A 26,813-nucleotide genomic window follows, 5' to 3' on the forward strand; every position below is an offset into this window, starting at 1 on the left:
TTCGTCAGTATTTTTTAAGCTATTGTAAATAAGACTGCTTTCTTTATTTTTCAGCTAGTTCATTATTGGTGTATAAAAATGCTACTGATTTTCATAAGTTGAGATTTTGTGTCTTGAAACTTTACGGAATTACTTTATAAGTTCTAAGACTTTTCTTGGTGAAGTCTTAAGGTTTTTCTCTATATAAGATCATGTCATCTGCAAAGAGTGACTAACCTGACTTCCTCTTTCCTGATTTGGGTGCTTTTTATTTCTTTTCCTTGCCTGACTGCTCTGGTTAGAACTTCTAGTACTATGTGGAATAAGAATGGTCAAAGTGGGCATCCTTGTCTTATTTAGTTCTTAAAGGAAAGACTCTCCTCTTATCTCCACTCAGTATGATGCCAGCTGTGGGTTTGCTGTATAGGGACTTCATTACATAGAAGTATATTCCTTCTATGCATAAATTATTGAGTTTTTATCATGAAGAAAAATAGAATTTTAGCAAATGCTTTTTCTGCATCTATTGATATGATCATATGGTTTTTGTCCTTCATTCTGCTGATGTGCTATATCACATTTATTGATGTTGAACCATCCTAATATCCCAGCAATAAATTTCACTTGCTCATGATGTATTATCTCTTTGATGTGTTTCTGAAGTTGGTTTGATAGTTGAGGATTTTGTATTTATGTTCATCAGAGATACTGGCTTGCTCTTTTCTTTTTTCACTGTATCCTTATCTGGTTTTGATATCAAGATAATGCTGGTTTCATAGAATAAATTAGGAAGAATTTCCTCTTCTTCCATATTTTGGAATAGTTTGAAAAAAATGATATTAGTTCTTTATAATTTTGGTATAATTCAGCAATTCAGCAGTACCATCTGGTCCTGGGCTTTTCTTTGATGGGAGATTTTTTTTTTTTTTTTTGATTCAATCTCATTAACTGTTATTGGTGTGTTTGGTTTTCTATTTCTTTATAGTTCAAGCTTGGTGGGTTTTATGCATCCAGGAATTTATTCGTTTCCTCTGGGTTTTCTAATGTATTAGCATACAATTGTTGAAAACTGTATGCTAATACAGTTTTCATACAGAAATCATAGTATCTCTAATGATTTTTATATTTCTGTGGTATTTGTTGCTATGTCATCTTTTTCATTTCTGATTTTATTTATTTGAATCTTCCCTCTTTTTCTTGGTTAGTCTAGCTAGATTTTGTTTATCTTTCAAAACGCCACCTTTTTTTTTTTCATTGACCTTTGTATTTTTTTAGTCTCTATTTAGTTCTGCTCTGATCTATTTCTTTCCTTTTACTAATTTTGGGTTTGTTCTTGCTTTCCTAGTTCTTTGAAGTGCATTGTTAAATTGTTTGACATTCTTCTACTTTTTGATGTCGGCATTTACCACTATAAACTTCCCTCTTCGCACTGCTTTTGCTATACTCCATAGGTTTTGGTACTTTGTGTTTCCATTTTCGTTTGTTTCAATTCTTTTTATTTCCTTCCTAATTTCTTCATTGAGCCAATAGTTGGTCATAAGCATGTTGTTTACTTTCCATGTATTTATACAGCTTCCAAAGTTCTTCTTGTTATTGACTTCTAGTTTTTTCCTTTGTGGTCTAAGAAGAGACTTTATATAATCTCTATTTTTAAATTTTTGTTGAGACTTGTTTTATGGCCTAACACATGGTCTATCCTGGAGAATGTTACATGTGCTGTTAAAAAGAATGCACATTCTACAGCTGTTAGATAAACTGTTCTGTAAATGTCTGTTAGGCCAATTTGGTCTAAAGTGCAGTTTCAATCCAATGTTTATTTTCTGTCTACATGATCTGTCCGATGCTGACAATGGTTGAGGTCCCCAACCATTACTGTGTTGGAGTCTTATCTCACCCTTTAGGTCAAATAATATTTCCTTTATATACCTCTGTGCTCCAGTGATGCATATGCATATATATTTAGAATTGGTATATCCTCTTGCTGAATTGATCCCTTTGTCATTATATAATGATCATCTTCATTGTTGTTGTTTTTTACTATTCTTAAAGTCTATTTTACCTGATACAACTATAGTTACTCGTGCTTGTTTTTGTTTTTCATTCCCATGGAATATATTTTACCATCCTTTCACTTTCAGTCTTTATGCGTCTTTACAGGTGAAGTGAGTTTTTATGAGCAGCAAATAGTTGGGTTATGTATTTCTATTCAGTAAGGCTGTCTATATATTTTAAGTGAGAAATTTAATCCATTTACATTCAAGGTTATTATTGGTAGGGTGAGGATTTTTGTCATTTCATTAATTGTTTTCTGATTGTTTTGTATAGCCTTTTTTCCCCTTTCTTTCTTATTGTTTATCATTGTGGTTTGATGTTTTTTTGCAGTGGCAACACTTGAGTCCTTTCTCTTTCTCATTTGTGTGTTTGCTCTGCCACTAAATTTCATTCTTGTGTTTTTGTGATGGTAGCTACTGTTGTTTTGCTTATAGAGGTAAAATCTGGACTTCCTTAAACATTTATTGTAGGGATGTTCTAATGCTAATGAATTCCCTCAAGTTCTGCTTGTCTGGGAAAACTTTGCTGGGAATAGTATTCTTGGATGAATTGTTTTTTGCTTTTAACACTTTGAATATATCAATTTACACTGTCTCCTGATCTGTAAGGTTTAAGCTGAGAAAGTTGCTGTTAGTCCGAAGGGGGTTTCCTTATTTGTAACTTGATGCTTTACCCTTGATGCTTTTAGAATTTAATCTTGTTTTTAACTTTTGAAAATTATACTATAATGCGTCTTGGAGAAGACCCTTTATGTTGAAGCTGTTTGGGGAACACTGGGATTCCTGTATCTGGATATCTATATCTCATCCAAAATGGGAAATTTTCAACTGTTATTTCATTAAATAGGTTTTCTATACCTTTGTCCATCTTGACACCTTCTAGAACAATAAAAATTAGAATATTTGGTCAGTTTACGTGTCCTATATATCATATTATGTAGGCTTTCTAATTTTTTAAATAGTTTTTCTTAACTTTTTTTTTTTTTTTTTTGAGACAGTCTCACTCTGTCATCTAGGATGGAGTGCAGTGGTGCTATCTTGGCTCACTGCAAACTCCTCCTCCTAGGTTCAAGTGATTCTTATGCCTCAGTCTCCCGAGTAGCTGGAATTATAGGCATACACCACCCCGTCTGGCTATTTTTATTTTTTTTTGTATTTTTAGTAGACATGGGGTTTCACCATGTTGGCCAGTCTAGTCTCAAACTGCTAGCCTCAAGTGATCTACCAGCCTCAGCCTCCCAAACTGTGGGATTACAGGCATGAGCCACCATGCTTGGCCTTACCGGGTTATTTTAAAAGATGTCTTCATATTCAGAAATCCTTCCTTCTGCTTGATCTAGTCTATTGTTGAAGCTTTCACCTGTACTTTTTATTTCATTTGATTAAATTATTCAGTTCCAGGATTTCTGTTCGACTCTTTTTTATAATATCTCTTTGTCAAATTTCTCATTCAGACCATAAACTGTTATTCTGAATTGTTTGTATTGTTTATCTCTGTTGTCTTCTATTTTACTGAGCTTCCTTAATATCATTATGTTGAATTCTGTTTCAGGAATTTCATAGATTTCTTTTTTGTTGAGTCTGTTGCTAGAGAATTATTGTGTTCCATTAGAGGTATGTTTCCTTCTCATGTTTCTTGTGTCCTTACATTGATACCTCTATATGTGGTATGACAGCTGCTTCTTACAATTTTATTGATTGGGTTTCATAAGAAAAGATATTTTTCTTTATAGATGAACTATAGTGTTGGTTGAATAGGGTGGCTGGTTTTAATTCTAAGTGGACACAGTAGTATCTGTATAACTTCTTTGGCTATAATCAGCATCAGTGGTGTATCTGAGTTCCTTAGCAGCTCAGGCTGCAGTTTTTAGTAGAATCTAAGGTGAGCCTTTGCAGAGGACAGGGACACAAGGTGGGTTGATCCTTGGGCCCCACTGGCAGCAACAGTGAGTTGAACATGACAGGCTTTAAGCCCCTGGGTAGTGTATGCAGGTATCAGTGGTAGCAGGTCCAGGCAGCTTACTCAGGTTCTGACAGTGGCAGTGGTGGGCTGGGTGGGCAGTTAGGTCCTTGGGCCCAGGGGTGGCATGCATGGCATCAGTGAAGGCAGTATCAGCACTGAACCTATCCTTAGATCCCCACTGGTACATATGTACACCAGCAGTGGTGGTAATGGGCTGGAAGGACCCGTCCTCAGGCCCCATGTGGCTCATGCAGGTGGGTGCTGGCAGCAGTGGTGAAGGCAGGCTTGAAAGACCCATCCTTAGAACCCTGGGAGAAGTGCACAGACACTAGTGGTGGTAGACGGGGCAGGTGAATCCTCAGATCTCTGGACAATGTGTCTGGACTCTGGCAGACTGAGTTGATTCCCAGTTCTCAATGATGTGAGCAGGCACTGGCAGGGGCAGTGCTGGGAGGGGAGGAACTGTCCTTAGGCTCTCTGATGCTGTATGCCCATGGGAAATTTAAAATATGGGGTGACATGATTAATGCTGTATTTTTGAAAGTGAACTCTGGAAATAGAGTAGAGGCATTAGATTTAAACTTCTGGAACCTTTCTATTCAGTGGTCTACCAACTAGGTACTGGGAGCTAAGTGCTCATGAAGATGTAGAGTTACTATTCTGATAGAAAATATGCAACGTCTAAAAATTGCATTATTTTGGGGTCAAATATGAATTTCATAAATCTAATTTCATAAATCCATAAATCTAATGGATTTAGTCATTCTAAACAAGATTAAATGGATAAGTCATTCCCCTGTCAAATGTTTAAAATGATTTTAAAGTTGCTTGAATCTCAGACTGCACTTCATTCATTCTCCTCTCATTTAGTTGTCATAATTCTGCACTCATTTACCACTCCTGAAGCTTCTAGATGGGTTCCAAAGGAAACTCAAAGCTCATGACAATGCAGATATTTAATGGCTTTCATCACGTTCTCAGAACTCAGAAGCACTACAACTAAACAGAATTCTTCAAGGGCAAGGATCATCCCTTATTCACGGTTTTGTCACCAACTGTCACACAGGGCCTGGCCTACTTACTGTATGGCCTGATAAATGCATTAAAGTCTGTGTTTTAGTTTCTGCTTGTTTATGGTATCAACGAGCATTCAAGTTCCCCTATAACCTTATAATTCATCTGTACTAACTTTTCACCCACAGCAGAATGCTGAAGATACTATGAGAGTACTCAATGAAAATGCTAATTGGCTAATTACTATCAATAAAGACAATAAACATATATAACGGCTTCTGGAACCTTTCTATTCAGTGGTCTACCAACTAGGTACTGGGAGCTAAGTGCTCATGAAGATGTAGAGTTACTATTCTGACAGAAAATATGCAACGTCTAAAAATTGCATTATTTTGGGGTCAAATATGAATTTCATAAAATATTGGAAATACTGTTTAAAGAACTTTAATCTGGCTATGAATGATCTCAGTTATCATATGCCCTTAAACTGGTAAGTGCTTGGAAGTCTGCAAAAAAATATGGACGCATAGGTTGTTTTGAGCCTATCTTCACCAATTACAAAAACACTCATTTGTCACATATTAGAATCCTTGTAGGTTGGAAATGTTAAAGAAGGAAAATTAATGTAAATATCTAGAACATATTTATAAAAATATACACCTTCAGTGAATTTTCCAAACAGTAAAAATGATGTGTAAAAAAATGTATGAAGTCTAACACCATGAGTAACCTGGTTCTTTTAGTACTGATTGTTTGGAAAAATTATATTACATTGTTGTTAGTTTTATTTTAAATTGTCTTTGCACACTTACATTACTTAGCCAAGTGTTCAAAACTTTCAGGATCTGAGTCTCTTTATTAACCAGAAATTCTAGGATAGTTAAAGAAAAACTGAGTTCATCTTTTTTTCTGTGAATATTAGCTAAGTTAATTAATGTTTTTGCTTCCAGTGTCCCCATATTTTTAATTATCAGGTAGTTAAAGGCTATTCCCTATATGATTAAATGATCAAGAATAAAGGCAGTGATGTAGGACTAGTGTGTATGTAGGTGGAATTAATACTGATTATTATTCCAATTCCTGTTCATCAAGACATGAAAATCAGAGAATGCTAGAACTGTATCTCAATTATTCCATATAACTGTCTCATTTGACAGGAAAAGAACTTCAGCCTTGAGCCAGACTTTAGGCCTCAATTTGAGGGATAGTTTCCAATCCCCAGTTAAGGACAATTTCAAATCCTTATTAAAGAAATTATATGATGAAATATATTTGAGTTCTACCTTAAACACTTTTGAGGATAGAGAAGTTAAAAATTCTAGTTCAGATTTCTTTTAGTTATTATTTAAGAAATGATTCAATATATGACTAGTTAATGCTACAGATTTACAGTGTTAGCCTAAAAATTAAATACTAATTTCTTACCCATGATCTGGGGCAAGTCATTCCCAACTCTGTCAGTTGCTTTAAATTCAGATAGCAAATGATAGAATTATTTCAAGCTTGATTGCTTGTTTTTAAAATCTGGAGTTGAGAACATATTACTAGAAACAATACTTTTAGAAAAATAAGGTAAATACACATTAGCTATTGATCCTAGTAGCTTTGATACAAATTTGTTTTTGTTTCTAAAAGATGATTAAAAAGTTGAAAGAAACCTTGAAATCTTAAAATATTTTTTCCAGTGACATATAACACTTTTTAATGATAAATAAAATATATCATTCTACAAAGAATCCTTGCATTTATTATAAAGGTTAATGTACAGCCGCATATCCTGCCATATATTCAGAAAAAGAAGTCACTACTTTTAGAAAACAATTAAATACAGCTATTAAAATTGCATCAATTAATCATGAAAAAGAATAATAGATGGCACTTTTCCAGAAAGAGATTAATATTAGTGATCACTGTTGTATTCACATGAAATTATTAATAAGTATTTGAAAGGGCATTCATTTATCTGTGTTACACAAAGACTAACAGAGCTAAAGTTGAGGAAAAAATGTAATTTCAAACTCAGAACTATGAATTAATTTCAGTGTAAAAAGGCTCTTCACATTTAATTTTAAGAAATAGGACTGAAAAAAATCACTAGAAGACTTCAACATAAACAAAGTATGGTGCTTGCTTTTTCCGTACTTGTAAATTTTCATCTTTTGAGAAAAGGAAGACTTATTTTGGCCAGGGATTGTTATTCATCAGAAGTGCCAGCAATAACTATAATTAACTAAAACTATTGCAGAAATATTTATACCAAAGTAAGAAGGAAAACAAGAATTAATTATAATGTTTCATTTAATGGGAGTGAAGTGAGGAAGAGATTTACCACATAAATAGGGGCTCAAAAACATTAGCAGAATTCTTTTCCTTTTTAAAGTTGCTTTAATTGCAAATGAGATTTTAATCTTGGTAAAACTGGCTGAATACTGACCAAGAAAGCATGACCTATCGATATACCTATAATACCTACAGTTATTACAATTGTAGCCTCAGATAATTAGATGACTGGAACTAAAGGTTCAGAAAATAGTATGTTTTTGAAACCCTCTTCCTATTTGTATATCTAGGGTGTTTGTGTGTATGTGTGTGTGTGAGAGAGATGCAGAATAACAGAGTGATTAAGAAGCAAGATGTGGGAGCAAGTCTGCCTGGCTTTGCATCTTGGTTTCTTGAGCTGTGGCATTTTGGACACGTGACTTAACCTTTCATCACTTTCTTCCTTTCTAATGAATCAATGCATCTAAAACACTACAAAGTAAGTGCTATGTATATGTGTATTTTTTTTTTTTAACCATTCTCCTCCCCCCAGAGATGAAAATTCAGCCAACTGAATGGTTTATTTTACCCTAAAAATTCTGCAAGACTTGAACCTAGAAGTAAGACTATGACTGAAATATAAGAATGGACTCTGAAATTAAGTATAAGTTGTTCATAGAAATGAAGAAAACACTAAATGTATCATAAGAATAATTGAACACCTTCTGAATCCTCTTATCTGATCAGAATTGTCACACAAATGCAGGTGTATTTTCTCACATCCAGAGGTTTGTAATACATACTGAATCAGGCTTCCACATGCAAGTATATGGTAGTCCAATCAAATCTGCCACTAGAATAGCTAGTTCTACTTTTTAAATGTTCAATGAGTCTAGTTTCCAGAGGGCAAATAGAATAAACATACCTAAGATTTTGTTTCTACTCTATTAATGCTATCTCTATCTAAACTATTAATGATAGAAACTAAACTATACCAAGTTTAAAAAGAAGTGCATCTGCTTCTTAGTTTATTGAGGTTAGCATTTTCACACTGTATGTCATATATCACATGCAAACACCAAGGTAGATCAATGTAAGTGATCACACGTTTGAAGAGTCACAAGCTCCCTTTGTGATACAACACTGCCAAGTCACTTTTTTCTCAACTTATCAGCTTAAAGTGTCAAATTTTGCTGCTTTCCTGCATACTGCAAGAAAATTCTCTGTCTCACAAATGCTCCTTAAGATCAAGTAATCAATATTTATACTTTGGTATTTCATTTTTAAAAATCTCAAACATAACATGACAGTAATGGTAGCAGTAATAGTCACAAGTGTTAATGTACCATAACAGTTTTAAATGCTTTCTGCATGCCGACACTGTTCAAAGCACTTTGCATGTATAATATCATTTGACCTTCACTTGAACTCTGTGAGGAGTATACTATTATAATCCTCATTTTATAGATGAGAAAACTAAAGCCCAGATTGTTTTTTTAATACTTGCCTAGAGACCACATAGAAAACTGTATAGCTGGAATTCAAAGCCACCATGCAGTCGGGTACCTGGACCTATAATATTCTACATTATACTGTCTCCATGAAGTAGTTTCTAAATTTGATTTTGGCCCAATACAGAACTGCTTTTGGGGAAGCTGTATTGTGTGTGTGTGTGTGTGTGTGCGCATGCGTACACGCGTGCGCATGTGTGTGTTGGGAAGCCTGTGATTATTACCTCCTACTTGATGGGTGTCCTTTCAAACAACAGTTTGAAAACCTCTGGTCTAGTCTATCTGAACTTGTCCAGGAAGTTTCTGTCGCTAATGGTGTTTTCACAATTGTCTAGAGTTTTCACATCTTCACCAAAAATCATGAAGATAAAACCTGAAAAAATGCTATTCGCAGATATTTGGAGTCCTAGAGATACAGTAAGACACAGTACTTAACTATCTTGTTCTGGGGAATGATAAGGACTTTCTCAGCTGTGCAAAGTCAGCAGATACCATTCTATTGTGTTCTTCATGTAGCTTGGTGACCACTGATATCCAGACCATACTGAGGTGGAGAACCCAGTTTTAAAGGCAGATGCCAGGGTGGAAAACAAGTGGAATCCTGACCAAACTAATGGTTCAGAGAATAGTATGTTTTTGAAACGCTCAGGTGTTCCTAGGCCTACCATATAGTCACAACCAGATTTTTGAGCTAATCTGTTAATTTCACCCTTGAACCCTCAGGTCAACTGGATGGGCTTCATCAGCATATTACAGTTCCAGCATATAGACAAACTGATGAAATCTAAAATACTGCCACAGAAAACACCATTGTATTAGATTATGCTGGTGTCAACAACTGGGGACATCAGAACAGGGTTCTGAATAGAAATCTCCATCTTCTAAGCAGTGAGGGTCCAGTGTTCCTGGATAGTTTATCTGAACTGGGCAAGCACATTAGCATCTCTTTGAGCACAATTGTATTGAAATGTAAGAAACTAGAAGATGTACACTGGAAATAATAAAGTCCAAGTTTTAGATTTAGATCTGTGACCTCATTCAAATAGATTAACTTCTGGCTTCAGCTTCTTATTTGAAAATTAACAACAGATGTCAAAGATATCTGAAATAAATATGAGCTATAATATTAAGCAACAGACCAGCCTGACATTTTTGTTTTTATAATAATCTCATATAAAAATTACTTTCTTCTTTGCAACAAATATAATTCCTTATTGCAAATTAGGCACTTAGGGAAACAGTCAATTCCTCCAGACCATTAGGCTCATTCTCAGCTTTGCCTGGAGTAAAGAAAGGGTATGAAAGAAACAATGGAAGATTATATATCAAATATCTTCTCTTTGACTATACCCTGAGGACTAGACATTAATGAGATTGCTAATAAGTTTTATTAGGGCCCTATATGCTAATGACTTCCTACTTTATTTTTTTGCAAAATGGAAGCTTCCTGAGGATAGGTTTTCCTCTGGCTTACCCAAAGGAATGAAACAGCATCAATTAAAGTTAGATATTATACTGCATTGCAGTAAATGGTGAAAGAGAATTAAGAAAAAGCCTTTTAGAAATAGCTTACCTAAATATGAGTTTTTGTTTTGCATTTTATTTTTTAAAAGTTTTCATAGAGTAGTGAAATTACATCAAATCATTTTAGAAAGGAAATACATGTTCCTTTCTTAATTTGCAGTTGTGCTGTATGTTTCTATGACTCATTGTTATTCACTTCAGTGACATTCACAGGAAGGAAATTTCCCTAAACAGATCCTAGAGAAGCATTTTTCTCTTGAGCACTACCATTTGACCACTTTGGAAAGTATGAGGATATTTGCTAAGTATATGCACTTGGGTATTTTAAGGGCTTATTTCGTAGAAAAACTGAAAGTTTCTGAAAGTTTCAGAAATGCGATATCTTAAGTCAAATTCTGACTGTGACCTTGATACTCTTGATGCCTACAAATGACCAAGATATCATTTCAAATCCAAGAATAACAAAGACAAATCATGGAATAAATAAAGTATGCTGCAACTCACATTTCACACATGAACACAATTGTATTCCTACCAAAGAGGCTCTTTTCCCTTTTATATTTCCATGTTGTCTGGGTTACAATTCACTGTCCTTAAAATATAAGTTCAGGCAGACATTCCTGTGTGTTTTGAAATGGATAGGGGCATGATAAACTGTAAATTTCTAGGCATCATACTCAGAGATGCTGATTCAGTTGTTCTTCGATAGGATTCAGGGGTCTAAATTTTTCTTAACACACCCTAGGTGATTCTGAGGCAAGGAGGTCCAGGGACCACCTCGTGAGAAACACAGTTTTATTCGACAAATCCAGAATGGGCTACAGCAGGGCTGATCCTGTTTAAACACAAAAAGTTAAAAATCCAGGTTCCAGTAAACATCTCACAGAAACCATTACGCCAGTACCAATGGACTATGTTTTGAAATTCTCATGTGAGCAAAAGGCACTGCATGCTATTTTTTTTCAATTATAAATAAAAATCAGCTGGGAGTTGAATAATTTATGGCTTCCTATAAAGCTGAATTTGAAAACATCAAGCTGGCAGCCTGTGCCATTCCAACCCACACATGGACAGCTGCCATGCACGCATATCCGTTACTTTTTTGAGATTATCTCCACATGCTGTATTATCTGGCTTTCCACATTAGCAAGTAACATGAAGCACAATCAATATCACAGAGGCCACAACACAATTAAAGACAAAGATGAGGCATCCATAGCTTGCTGGTATGGAAACCTGAAGGGAATAAGGTATTATCCTCTACTTATGGAAGCCTATTTGGGATAAAAATAAAGATAAATCTGATAGTTATGGACTTACTAGAGGTCCCTTCAGAAATACTCAACTTTCCAATTAAGATTGTAATCAATAATGAAACTTAAGAAATCAAAATCATAAAATGGTTATATATTACAAGTCAACTGGATGAGAATGTTGAAAGTGTAAGATTCCTTTGAGAGGAATTTTATTACCTTACAAGGAGATAGTATATGAGCATTTCTTACACTGGGACTTTACATATCAGGTTTTGAATTTTCAATGTATTTCCATTGAGCAAAATGAAAAATATTCAGTTGTAAGAATTTTTATCCTGAATTTCATATGCCGCATTTCCCCAAATGCTCCAAATATTTTTTGGTCCTTGTAGTTCTGGCTCACCAATAGAACAGACACTAAATTTATGCAGTAATAGATCAAAACCGAAACAAAAAAAAAATCTTCAAAGGTGGTATCTGATAGCCCAAATCTGAGTAATATTTTTTCTAATGGTAATAAGTCCTTTTCATTGATGAATTTTTTCACCCATTAATTCTTATTCCCTTCAGGTTTTGCTAACGTGGAGTGTAGCATTTCACACTTTATTGCTTAAAAGAAACCCTACACGCACCTCCTGTGTGTTCTGGTTCCCAGGTGCCTTCACCAGGTAGGGGCTGCTGTAATGAGGAAACTCTGCTCTCTGGTGGCCTCAAGGTAGATACTAGTCTGTGGAATTTGTGAATTCTGTCTCTGACAAGAATAGCATTACCCCTCTCATGTTCTGCACCCTCTCTGGCATCAGACCGACCAAGATCCTTTTTTTGAACTACATTTGCAATCTCAGCTACCAGGTCTGACTCTGATTCTGCCTTTTCTGTAGGATTATATTTGTGCACATGAACAACATCTTCCCTTTCTCCTAGCAGCTTGGAAAGTAGTGAATAGAAATCACCTGTGGAAAAAAGAGAAGAGATAAGGGTATGGAGGGTAGATAAGATTGCAAAATTTACAAAATTTGGTGCTTTAAAAAATATCTACTCATTTCTCATAATAAACAAGAGAGAAGTTTGCACTCAGACTTTTAAGCATAGGAGGGGGAAAAATAAGAAAAATTCCTAGACCAGTGAAATACTTTATTTCATATATCATCTATTTCTTTATGTTATAACATCTATTGACATATTAGTAGGAAAAAATAATGCTTATGTAATTGCATGGCACATTTCAATAAATGGTTTGCACAGTATAGTTTAATTGATATGGAAATTAAGAGCTCATCAGATTTCTAAAATAAAATATCATCAATAGCTACATTAGATAACAGCTACCTGCACAAGAAACTCTTTGCAGTTGTCTTAAAAAACCTATTAAAGTGTAAGCCATAGGAAATGAAATATACATTTCTTGAGCAGGAAATATACATTTCCTGTAAAACACAAGTAAATATGTATCCATTTGACAATTGGGGAACCTAAATTTTATTATTATTTTGTTAGCAGTGCTACTGTAAGTAACTCTAGTTGTTCCTCTTAAACCAAAAAATGAGCAAGTGAGAAAAATAATTTTTTGAGCAAAGAATACTTTTAAATCAGCTTCAAACAAAGGAAAAGATTTTAATAAACTGATATCATTAGGGTGATTCATCACTAAAATGTATTTTATGCCTTCCTGTATTAAGGAGTAAACTTGGGTATGGGACTCCAATTCCATGAAAGCAAATTATTTATAAAATATTATCATATATACAAAATATGACTACAGAAAGTTCATGAAGTATTTTAACCCTCATCATTCCCACGATGACTTCTAATCCATTTATATCAACTGTGTGAATGGTAAACATATTCTCAATGAAAACACAAATCTGCTCTCCTACACCAAACCCAAGGGCAACCACCAATTCTTCCTTTTCCTCATCCTATACTAAGTGCTGCCAATGAAGAAATTACTTATGACTATGGAGTCCTGTTGCTTACATTTTAATTACATTTACAGCACAATTAGAAAACATTTATAAAATCTCTTTTCATGACCATTAGGAAATGAAAATGATAACTGGTTTAGCCATGATGTATTTCACTGAAGAATATATTATTAAGAAGGTGGTGCAAGGGGAGATGAAGTCTTTTCAAAATGATGCTAAGAGATTCTGTCATGTTTATAAGTAGCCTTGGTTTAATGTTTCAAAGTAGGTTTTCAATTCTTGCCAGTGAAATCAGATTATCCCAGGTGAAATCTTCAGTCAGAAAATAATTACCAAGTAATAGGGCCAATCTCAGTAAAATGAACAAAGCAAATTGTAAGTCAACCAAATCTATTAGGGCACAGTGGCTTTCTGCCTCACAGAAGAAGAATTAACACAGTACATTACTGCTAAATTCTCATGTACCACACATTAAATATAAATAGTTTCATATGCTTATACAATAAAACGTCTTATTTAGGAAATAAAAGACAAGAGTATTTCAGGGAGAGATAAGCCATTATTTAAAAACTTGAGGCTGGGAGTGGAGGCTTACATTTGTAATCCCAGCACTGTGGGAGGCCCAGGCAGGAGGATCGCTTGAGCCCAGGAGTTCGAGACCTGCCTGGGCACCAGAGTGAGACCCCATCTCTTTAAGAAATAAAAAAAATTAGCTGGGTGTTGTGGCATTAAATTATAGTCCTCACCACTTGGGAGGCTAAAGTGGGAGGACTGCTTGAGCTCAGGAGTTCAAGGCTGCAGTGAGCTATGATCACGCCACTGTACTCCAGCCTGAGTGACAGAGACAGACCCAGTCTCAAAATAAATAAATAAATAAATAAATTAAATTAAATTAAATAAAAACTTGAATCCATACGTTTAAGCTATTATTGTTATTGAGACAGGGTCTCTCTCTTTCACTCAGGCTGGAGTACAGTGGCGTGATCATGGCTCACCGCAACCTCTGTGTTTAGGGTAGTCTTGATGGAGGAAGACAGGTTCAGAACTATGCACAGTCATTCAGGTTGGCAAGAGAGAATCTAAAAGCTGTGATAAAATATCAAAGGTAGGACATTCCAGTTCATGTGAATTTATCATTTAAAATTGTCACTGGGTTAGGAAAGCAAAAATTGTTAAAATAATGTAACAGGCTTGGCTGCACACAGTTGCACAGGCCTTGCCAGAACAAAGTTTCAAAGCAGAATCTCTACAAACATCTCCTTACATGAGAGAGAAAGACCACTAGATGGCTATCTCTTACATTCCTATGCACAAATCGGAAAGAGTTTTTTCCTCTTCTAGTGTACTGGATATAATATGGAATCCTGAAATGTCAACCAATTTTTTTAGTCATATTAAGATATTTATTTAGAAAATATATCTAATGCATATAACAGAGTAGAACATAAGTAAAGCAAGTTGGTGGTCCTGACTCCTGTGTCATCTCTCAACGTTTCCTTTTTCTTTTCAGTTTATGTTCCAGTCATATTGGCTTTTCATTTCCTTGAATATCAAGTCTAAGAAGATGTTGTTTCTTCTGCCTGGACCACTCCCTCCCCACTAATAAACTAGCTCCTCAACTTTCAGATCTTAGGTGTCACATCAAAAAAGCCTTCCTTGATAATTCAACTCAGGGGTCTCTGCTGGGTGCACCTATAGCACTCTGGTCTTTCCCTGTAATGGCAACTCCTCAATTCAAATACACATCAAACCCTATTTCTGTGCCTCTAAGTGAATTCTACTTTGTACTTTTAAGTAAATTCTACTTAACCTAATAAATACAGTGACAACAACCTTTAGAAATTATTTTGTAGATTTAAAGAAGGCAGTTAATATTAAAATACCCAGTCCAGTGCATATCATAAAGTAGGTGTCACTATATTATAGCTATTATAATTACTAACTGAAAAAACAAACTAATTGCAACATGTATCTGCTTCAACCTGTGGTTTACCTAATATTTTAAAAATCAGCTCCTTTTTCGTGGTCAAGCATCTGGATTTTCATAACAGAAAACAAAAAGCCCTTTTAGGGCCAGGTGTGGTGGCTCATGCCTGTAATCCCAGCACTTTGGGAGGCCAAGGCAGGCGGATTACTTGAGGTCAGGAGTTTGAGACCAGCCTGGCCTACATGGTAAAACCCCATCTCTACTAAAAATACAAAAATTAGCCAGGTTGGTGGCGGGCACCTGCAATCCCAGCTACTTAGGAGACAGACGCACGAGAACTGCTTGAACCCCAGAGGCGGAGGTTCCAGTGAGCCGAGATAGTGCCACTGCACTCTAGCCTGGGAGACAGAGTGAGACTCAGTCTCAAAACAAACAAACAAACAAACAAACAAAAAACCCTTTTAGGTTTCTAGCCCTCTATTTTCTTAATAAGTCACTGTGGCGACTACAGCTAATTGGTTCCTGGCTTTGCCAAAGGAGGCTGTATCTGTACTTTCTCCGTGTCTTTTAGCATATTTTTGGAAAAACAAGTCTCTCTACTCCACTGTTCTGAATGCCATTCCTCCAGCACTCCCTAAAGCCTCTCCTGTCTTCTCTCTTTTCTTTTCTATTAATAAATACAACTTCTTTACCTCATATCTGACTCACAGGCTATACATACACTCACTTAGGGCTTGAGTTGTTGTGGAGGTGGGGAGAGACCCTCCTCTGACATAACATACCCTTCTGGCTTTTCCATCTTCTTTCTTCATTTACAAGCTCCAACACTGTCCAAAAGAACTTTCTGTGATAATGGATGTAATCTATGTCTGCACTGTCCAACCTAATAGCTGCCAGACAGACAAATGGGGCTGAGTACTTTGTAAATGGCTAGTGTACCTGAGAAACTTAATTTCTAATTTTTTACTTTGAATTAATTTATATTCAAAACATAAATATTTTCATCTAGTGTCTACCATATTGGATGGTGCAGGGTTACTTGCTGATTCATTCTTCTTTACATCCTTTTCCCTCTCTAAATTGGATGCATTTCTTTCCACTTCCTATTTCAAAACTGTATGACTTCTCCAAGAGGTAAAGGATGCTAATTGCCAATGCTAATAGACTCTTTAGTTTGATCTACTGGGAGCCTGTAGCCCTGCTGAGAGTTCCCTTCAGAACCTCTTTCCTTATAATGTTGTTTACAGGTCTTCTCCACCTATCATCTGTGCTTCCTCTTTTTTCTGTCCACCATGTAAAAAAGGCTGGTGTTTTGGGAAGTCTTGTCCCTGACACATTTTTCCCCTGGCTAAAGCCTCTTCCTACTAAGTGATCTCAGTCACTTACAAAACTTAACCTACCACCTCTAGGCACATGACTACCAAGCCTGGAGGTCTCCTAACACCAAACTGATACAAAACTGTCTTCTGGAAAATCCCACTTGGATGTCTGTCTCATAGGCATTTTGAACTTAAAGTGTCTAAAATGGAGCTCTGTATCTTCTCACCATATTTTAACTTTTTTATAGTATCCCTCTTAGTGATGACACTCTTTTGAGTAAATCAGCTAACTGTACTCTTCTTTCTCTAACCAGTGAGTCACAAGGTCCAACCTAGGCTGATTTGCAACATCAACTTTTTCCTCCTTACCACCAGTACTCATTTGGGAATCTTATCCTTTTATTGTCATAGTGAAAGACTCTTCTCCTTCCTCAGAAAGGACCCCCATCTCTGCTCTGGATGACAAAATCTGTCTAGGATGGTATTAAAAGTGGCTCTACCTCTACGGAACTGATGTGTGATTGATGGCACCCTACCCGCCTTGGACATTCCTGGGTTATATCCCCATAGTTACTTTTGCTGTAGCTCTGTCCAGCTATATATTTCTGGGTGGTATTTTCTTTTTTTCTTTCTTTCTTTTTCCACTGGACTAACTTTGATTGGTGGCATTTTTTTAAAAATTATACTTCTGGGATGCATGTGCAGAATGTGCAGGTTTGTTACATAGGTACACATGTGCTATAGTGGTTTGCTGCACCCATCAACCCTGTCATCTACATTAGGTATTTCTCTGAATGCTATTCTTCCCCTAGCCCCCTAGCCGCCAATAAGCACTGGTATATGACGTTCCCCTCCCTGTGCCCATGTGTTCTCATTGTTCACCTCCCACTTACGAGTGAGAACATGCGGTGTTTGGTTTTCTGTCCTTGTGATAGCTTGCTGAGAACGATGGTTTCCAGCTTCATCCATGTCCCTGCAAAGGACATGAACTCATCCTTTTTCATGGATGCATAGTATTCCATGGTGTATATGTGCCACATTTTCTTAATCCAATCTATCACTGATGGGCGTTTGGGTTGGTTCCAAGTCTTTGTTATTGTGAATAGTGCTGCAATAAACATACGTGTGCATGTGTCTTTAGAGTAGAATGATTTATAATCCTTTTGGTATATTCTAGGTGTTATTTTCTATTTCTGTTCTGGGACTCACTGCTAAGGTGACCATATAATTTGTTTCTCAAACTAGAATACTTTTTAAAAGGAAAGGGGTGTTACTAATATATATACCAGGCATAAACTGGGACAGTCCTAGAAAAATGGAGATGTTTGCTGCTTACCAATTGTGGACAGCATTAACATATTAAGAACTATATAAACTATAGAAAATAATAATACCAGCTAAAATTTCTTGAGAGCTTAGCATGATCCATTCACTTTGCTGTATGCTTTATACTGTTTAATACATTTAATCTCTATTAGTTATTATTGTCCTTGTTTTATATGAAGAAACTAAAGGTACAATACTAACCTGCACAGCTGGTAGGAAATTGAACTGGCATTTGAAAGAGATGGCCTGACTGACAGTTGCCCTCCAAACTGCTCACTAGACTGGATTCAGGCTCCCCTGTCTTTTCTGTACTGGTCATTAAACTTTTTCCTACACAGTCACCTCAAACTTATCAATCTTACTATACTTAATTGTTTTTCTTTTTAAATTAACCATCTTCTGAGCTCAAGTGCTAGGTTTACTCTTTAACTGGGTTTCTCTTTGTCATATCCTGGTCTATCTTGTCCATACTGTAATACAAGAAATGTGCAAAATGGTCAATACATGCATACCATAGCGATTTGCACAAAACTAGCTTAAAAAATGACTAGTTTTTGGCTGGGCGCAGTGGCTCATGCCTGTAATCCCAGCACTTTGGGAAGCTGAGACAGGCAGATCACTTTGAGGTCAGGAGTTCGAGACCAGCTGGCCAACAAGGTGAAGCCCCGTCTCGACTGAAAATGCAAAAATTTGCCGGGAGTGGTGGCGGGCACCTGTAATCCCAGCTACTCAGGAGGCTGAGACAGGAGAATTGCTTGAACCTGGGAGCTGGAGGTTGCAGCGAGCTGAGATAGTGCCACAGCACTCCAGCCTGGGCGACACTACAAGACTTCATCTCAAAAAAAAAAAAAAAAAAGACTAGTTTTCTTTGATTTGAAAAAATGTACCTTACATGTATGACCAAATTCTTTAAGATGTTCTAAAAATACTTTCTGTATATTTAAATTATCTCTGGGAAGGGAGAAATTACAAGATACAAATGTAGTTTTATATAAAAAAGTCCTTCTCATTTCTTATTGTCATAGTTCCAGAGACTAGTACTTTCCCTATCCTAGCAGATACTCAATAAGCAATTCTTGGATGAATAATAATTTGTTAAAAATGTCAACCCTTGCATCTGCATTAGTAGAGATAAAAATATTTCCTTGATGACTTTAGGCTGTAGTAATTTCCCATTTTTAAATTTTCTTCCCTCAACCTTTGATTCTTATAAAATACCCAAATGATCTAGATCTTTTAAGTAATTTAATTGAGTGAGTTTGGTATATGGAAAACACAAGTATAGTAGCAGCTAATGTGTTGAGAAAAGGAACGCAGCATAGTACATGGGAATCTAATAACACCACCAATGAAACTTAAAGTTCGTAAGTTGTGTGCTTGCACTAACTACTTTGTGGATCAGTGGACATTTTTCTATTATCAGGGACCACTCACTATTCCCGGCTCCCAGCATGGAAATTTCCTTGGTTTACTTTCAGGAATATGGTAAGAAAAACTAAAATATATGAAATATACATTGAAAAATTGTCCTAAGAAGGTTTTTTTTAAAAAAAATGCTTTAAGATCACTGGATAGAAAAAAATAAATATCTAATTTTTTAGAAATTGTAAAACCTTAATGTGGCAGGTGCTATTATTTTTTTTAAATGATCAAGTACCTCAAAACTTTCCAGAATATAAATTCCCATTTCCCACACAAATTACTAGTTCTTCACTACCTTAAAAAACCCAGCTCTTGTTACTGCTTATTGCTCTGTGATTTCTATAATATAAGGAGAGTAAATAGGATGTTCAGCAGCAGTTTAACCACTGACAAAATATGCCAAGTAACCAAGTTAACACGATTAGAGCCATGCAACATAACTGATTAAAGAGAGGGATATAAGGAATGGAAAAATAAAAGCATCTCTTTTTAGAATTTAATATTTTGTTTTATGACTTAGTCTTAACTGATTTTCCCTTCGGGTTAAAGTCAATTTGGTTTATTGATTGTTTACTTACTACTATCCCACCACATTTACTGTCTAGCCTTAGAGAAATAAAACACGTGACCATGGTGACCAGCTCAAGGATCACAAAGGAAGTGAACTTTATTATTTCTTCCCCTTATAGAACTCATTTGATTGAAAAGCAATCAGAAATCAACTTTTCTTCCTTTGTAAGAAAACAACACAAATATAAAAAAGGAGAAGATAGAAGATTATAGTTTTCATAACTACCATGCACACAGATCTATATTGGAAAACCTGTGTGATAAATGATCATTCACATCTGCCTATTCTGTTATTAGGAAACCAATTCAAAACAGCATTCATTCAGCTTCCCAGAGCCTGGGGGGGTATTTAGAATTGTGTTTGATAGATAAGTTCAATAAATAAAGACTCGTGAAGTGCTCATAAATCGTAAGAAATCAATAAATTTTTAGTAAATAGGAATACAAACAAAAACTGTACCTTCTTTAAAACAGCAAAGTGGCATAGAAAGTGCTTGGAATTAGTTAAGAAGATGTTACTAAAATTATTTGTGTTTTATTGGAGGATCAAAGGAATGCCCTATTTTGAACAAATCAATGAAATATAAATTTTAGCTACCATACCCAGCCTTTGTTTAACTCTTCCCATAAACTGCTTACAATTGTAACTTTAGCAGGCTTTGACAGTAGACTATTGTGTTTTTAACTGGCAACCTTGTTCCCTTGATTCTGCTTATTTGATAAAACATGCCAATGGTAATTCATTTTTGTTAGCATAAAACCACTGTGAAATTACTGTTTCACAGAAGGTGTCCGAAGACCTTTAACTATCTGGGGTCATGGAGTATTTTCCCTCAACAAATTATATTTTTGTCATATTCTCTCTGCCTTGGGAATACAGTAGCTCATGTTGACCTCTGAGTAGAAAGATTGATTATATGAGGGCACAAAGACTACAATGAAGAGATTTTGGAGCAAACTGAATAAAACATGATAAAGGCTGTTTCTGCAGCCAAAGAAATGCTGTCCAAAGCATAGTACATTATAACAAGGACATACTGTTATTATAGATTTTGACTTTCAATTCAGCCTGGAATTTAAGACAATGAATCTTTCCAATACAACAGACATAAGTTTCAACACTACATCTAAACTTCGAATATTAAAGAAGTGAGACACTCAAATTCAGAACTCTTAAACGTAATTTTGTAGACTTTTGCTTCCATCTAGCTTCTTAGTTTCAAGCCCATAATCTTTGCTTAAACAATGCTTATAGAAAGTTCAGGATGTTTATAGCTTTGGTATAGTGAACATATATAAGAAATTATGGGCCGGGCGCGGTGGCTCAAGCCTGTAATCCCAGCACTTTGGGAGGCCGAGACGGGCGGATCACGAGGTCAGGAGATCGAGACCATCCTGGCTAACACGGTGAAACCCCGTCTCTACTAAAAAATACAAAAAAATCTAGCCGAGTGAGGTGGCGGGCACCTGTAGTCCCAGGCTGAGGCAGGAGAATGGCGTAAACCCGGGAGGCAGAGCTTGCAGTGAGCTGAGATCCGGCCACTGCACTCCAGCCCGGGCGACAGACCGAGACTCCATCTCAAAAAAAAAAAAAGAAATTATGATGCATAAGAAATAAAGAGAACTTACAAAATGTGTGGGTTTTCTAAAAGTGCCAACCTTAATATATGTGATGAATATCTGTGTGTGTGTGTGTGTGTGTGTGTGTGTGTGTGTGTGTGTGTGTGTCTGCTTTGAAAGGTATCAATGTGAATTTCCTCATTCTATAGTCTCCTAGGATTCATTTTCTCCATGTAAAAATACTGCCTAATTGAGTCTATTGTATAGTTTATTGTACTTATTACATATACAGGTAATTCTTCACTCACAATGTCTTTGAAGGACGGTGACATTTTAGTTTTAAATATCCATTTGTGTTTTTCTGCCTGTAGGCAGACGTAATCAACTCATTCGCAGATAAATTTACTTATATGCAAATGGGTTATTTTCAAATTGATATAGGCAGGAATATGCACGTATTATGCAGCCATTAAAATCACTCTTGCCAATAATTTTTACAACTGGAGAAAATATTCAAGGTATATTTTTAAAAAGGGGCTATGAAATTGTGTATACATTATAATTAAAATAATGTGCATTACATTTATTGCACCACTATTCACAATAACAAAGACTTTGGAATCAACCCAAATGTCCATCAGTGACAGACTGGATTAAGAAAATGTGGCACATATACACCATGGAATACTATGCAGCCATAGAAAAGGATGAGTTTGTATTCTTTGTAGGGACATAGGGACATGGATGCAGCTGGAAACCATCACTCTCAGCAAACTATCGCAAGAACAGAAAACCAAACACCGCATATTCTCACTAATACGTGGGAATTGAACAATGAGAACACTTGGACACAGGAACATCACACACCGGGGCCTATTGTGAGGAGGGGACAGTGGGGAGAAAACAGCATTAGGAGATATACCTAATGTAAATGACGAGTTAATGGGTACAGCACACCAACATGGCACATGTATACATATGTAACAAACCTGCACATTGTGTACATGTACCCTAGAACTTAAAGTATAATAATAAAAAAAAATTTTTTAATAAAAAAGGAAACAATAGTTGCTGGAGAGGATGTGGAGAAATAGGAACTCTTTTACACTTTTGGTGGGGAGCGTAAATTAGTTCATCCATCGTGGAAGACAGTGCGGCGATTCCTCAAGGATCTAGAACTAGAAATACAATTTGATCCAGCCATCCCATTACTGGGTATATATCCAAAGGATTATAAATGATGCTACTATAAAGACACATGCCCATGAATGTTTACTGCGGCACTGTTCACAATAGCAAAGACTTGGAACCAACTCAAATGTCCATCAATGATAGACTGGATTAAGAAAATGTGGCACACATACACCATGGGATACTATGCAGCCATAAAAAAGGATGAGTTCATGTCCTTTGTGGGGACATGGATGCAGCTGGAAACCATCATTCTCAGCAAACAATCACAAGGACAGAAAACCAAACACCGCATGTTTTCACTCATAGGTGGGAACTGAACAATGAGAACACTTGGACACAGGGCGGGGAACATCACAAACCGGGGCCTGTTGTGGGGTGGGGGGCTGGGGGAGAGGGATAGCATTAGGAGAAATACCTAATGTAAATGACAAGCTGATGGGTGCAGCAAACCAACATGGCACATGTATACCTATGTAACAAACCCGCACGTTGTGCACATGTACCCTAGAACTTAAGGTGTATATATAAAGTCAGCAGAGCACAAAAAAAAAAATAAATAAATAAAAATAAAATCAATGAGACTGTCAAAGAAAGTAAAATAAAATAATGTGCATTACATATGCATATATTTAATATATAAATATACACATAATATATATATTTCACATACCTATATGCACTCATTTCTGGGGACTATGATTTTTATTTGTATGCTTATACTTTATATAATTTCCTTATCTTTTATAATGAATATTAAAAAATCAGTCAAAATAAACATTATTTTTAAAGAAATCCCTACAGACTCAATTAAATCCTCATTAAAATGTTGTTTTCTATTGTTGCATGATCCAGGACAACATGATAAGTAACACTGTCATATAATGATGCTTTTGTGGTGTCACTGTAATTACATCTTTTGAGACAGAATCTCAGGTACACTTGCTTTACACCAGATTTTGTTCTACAGAGAGCAGATGTAGACAAAGATATTGTGAAAGGTTAGTATGTTTGTGGGTAAGCACAGACTGGATTTGCACAACTTAGATGTCAAGACTTCTAGTTAATTTCTAATCAAGATTAATATTCTGGCAAAACATCAGTATCTAGCAATTTTTGAGACGTGAATTTCAAAGAAAATATTTATATTTCTTCTGGAGAAACACGGTACTAAATAAATCTGTGTTTTAAAGATCACTGGCTTTCTTTAAAGATCACTAACTTTCTTTGAATTTTTTTCCTCCATGTGAGAGATAACTTCCACTTCCTGTTTATTTGTGGCACAGCTACATTTCTTTCTTTTAGTCTATGGAATATGATTATTTCTATCTCTCCCCTCCTTCTTCTTTATTTTTCTATCTTAGTAAAGGTCATTTCTTCTTTCTAACGTAACATTTATTACATATCTTGACATATCTTTCTGCCTGCTTTCCAATGTATTAAGATAGGAAGTAAATATATATATATGTATTATACTATATATAGTACAATTTAAATAGCCTTTATTTTATATATATATATATATACACACACACACACACACACACATACATATATACACTATATATATTATTAACCAGGTGGAACTATCTGCATCACCTACAGAACTATCTATACCCACTAAAGGGTACAGAGCTTGTCCTTGAGTACATATCCACTGATGGTTCAAGTCTTTTCTTCCTATTCCACACTGTTCTGTTTTCCATGGTGGTTTGACATCTTCTGTAGGATCAACATAGATGGTGTCTGTTAGCTTGTGGCTAGCACAACCACAATAATTTGGGCTTTTGCTTATTGGGGCTAAAAATATATTAAAATAATTGTACAATCTGAAGAAATACTACACTAATTGTTGTGGCCGGAATACCAAATAAGGTGAAAAGTGAAGTTTGAGGGCTTACTTTAAAAATTAACATACATGGCATAATTTATTTGAATAATTAAAGCCCCCTTATTAACTACTTGGTCAAGTTGACTTTCCAAAGAATGCATACAAATAGACATTTGTGCAAACAAATATCTCTAAGGAGAATGAAATACTCTTTCAGCAATGAGATGTGCCCTATGTGTTGCAAGGAGATGGACTGATCTCATTAGTGCATCAAATGAACTATGTATACAAATGTGCATTTGGTGCATTTCTGTATTTCTCTTTTAATTCTAGGCTGGTGGTCCCCATAGACCAGTAGGATCATACACAGACTATGCTAGCCATTGAAATGGCTTTTGGTTAGGCTACTGTCTTTACCTTCATTAGAGATGACATTTTAATGGGCCCACTAATTTCAACATATGAATAACACAGCCTATTTTCTGCAATATGAAAATTGATAATATCTGAATAATGCTTTTTTCCTTCTCAAGTTAAATACCTTTAGTTGCAGCATTTTTATTCACAAACAGAAGAAAATAGAAACTGAAAGAAAATAATTTATTATGTGTCCATAGAATTATTCTCTGGGACCAGTAAGAGTTTGGGTATATTTGTATATTTGGGTATATAGATAATGTTCACCCCTGAATATTATATATATATATATATATATGCTATAAAACACAAAAGGGTAAATGAATGTCAAGGTATGAAAGTATTTTAAATAATCTGGTTTGTAGGCATATATAACACCTCCTAAATCCTACTATTTGCAAAGAACAGATGAAATATAACATTTAATGCCACTTCACTAACAAAACCTCTGGGTTTCTAACCTTTCAGAGGTGCCAGTGTTTCTCTTGATCAACTTGACTAACTTCAGAAGGAAACCATAGTCCAACTGCAGTTTCCATAGAAACATACCATCTTATAAGATGCAGCTACTAAATGGTGGTATCTCATTCCATATTGTTTCATTTATGTTGTTATTTGTAAATGTATTCTAAGACAAATAAAATTATTTTAAAGACATACATTTCAAATAGCATGTAAAATGTCAAAATATTTCATTGAAAGTCTGAATAAACTTCAGTAGAAGTCACAGTAAACACTCTGAATACTACTATATTGAGGCTGCTATTACTGGCTTCCTTACAAATATATAAACAGCATTGATAAATTTAGCTATTTTAAATTACTCAGCCATTTAGTGCTTTGAGCTAAGCTGTAGTTTTTTGAAGGCCACTTTGTTAGAATGAGATATTATGAAACATCCGCTGTATAATTTACAAACCTTAGGATCATAGTTTACCTTATGCTTCTTTCAGAGTGCATTTTCCCCTTTCTAAAGTCTCAATTGTTTAATTTTGTAAAAACTATTCATACAAGAGTGATATTTTTGAACCAGACCTAATGTAATACATTTTGAAGAATTCCAATAGCAGCTAGCAATGAGAAACAGGAAACTTCTATATGTTGCTAATAGAAAAATCCTTTCTATTTCTTGTATGCTTGTGTTGTCAGTAGAAGTGGGTTTGGATTAACATGAAACTAATGTTTAAAAACATGTATCCTAGGCCAAAAACAACTTGATAGGATAACAAACTCCAATGCCTAACCCAAAGCACTATTTTCCAAACAACTGACAAAAAGCAAGATTCAGGGAAGTAATTTTTTAGTACTAGCACATGCAGTATATGACATACAAGCATCAAACATTACTACTTTCAATAAACAGAACAGGGAAAGAATGATGCTTTTTTAACTCTGCAGATGGCAACTTAACACAAAACTATAGATGTATAAGACAATAATTCCTCCTACCTTGATGAAGGCAGAGAAGAATGACTTATAGAGGCAAGATGTGGATTTAATTCTTAATTTCTTTTTTTCTTGAACCTCAAATCTACTTAATGAACATACCATACAAAATATACAATAATTTAAATGGTTATTAGATTTCAAAAGCAGCTCACGGATGGTTTTTAATGATTATACTTGCACTTTTACTATATATAAACATTACAATATTAAATGAAGTAAAACAAAGACAGAAAATGAAACAGCACTAAATTATATGAATGAATTTTACTTTCAGAGCTAAAGTGCAATAATTGACCATTTTCTCATGAATTATGCATTG

General features: G+C 35.3%; 1 protein-coding gene across 17 annotated transcripts in view; it reads right to left on the bottom strand.

The window, feature by feature from the left end:
- The window catches only part of PAM (peptidylglycine alpha-amidating monooxygenase), a 286,853-nt gene that overhangs the window by 42,732 nt on the left and 217,308 nt on the right, over positions 1-26,813 (bottom strand). For 9 of the 17 annotated variants that reach the window (XM_030927005.1, XM_030927006.1, XM_010372119.2 and 6 more), the window contains one exon: positions 12,190-12,510. The exons of the other annotated variants lie outside the window; for them this stretch is intronic. In XM_030927005.1, the coding sequence (XP_030782865.1) occupies positions 12,190-12,510 (321 nt within the window). The remainder of the gene's footprint in view (positions 1-12,189; positions 12,511-26,813) is intronic. 17 annotated transcript variants of the gene reach the window in all.

Source organism: Rhinopithecus roxellana, chromosome 3 (assembly GCF_007565055.1).
Source record: "Rhinopithecus roxellana isolate Shanxi Qingling chromosome 3, ASM756505v1, whole genome shotgun sequence".
NCBI classification, from domain to species: domain Eukaryota; kingdom Metazoa; phylum Chordata; class Mammalia; order Primates; family Cercopithecidae; genus Rhinopithecus; species Rhinopithecus roxellana.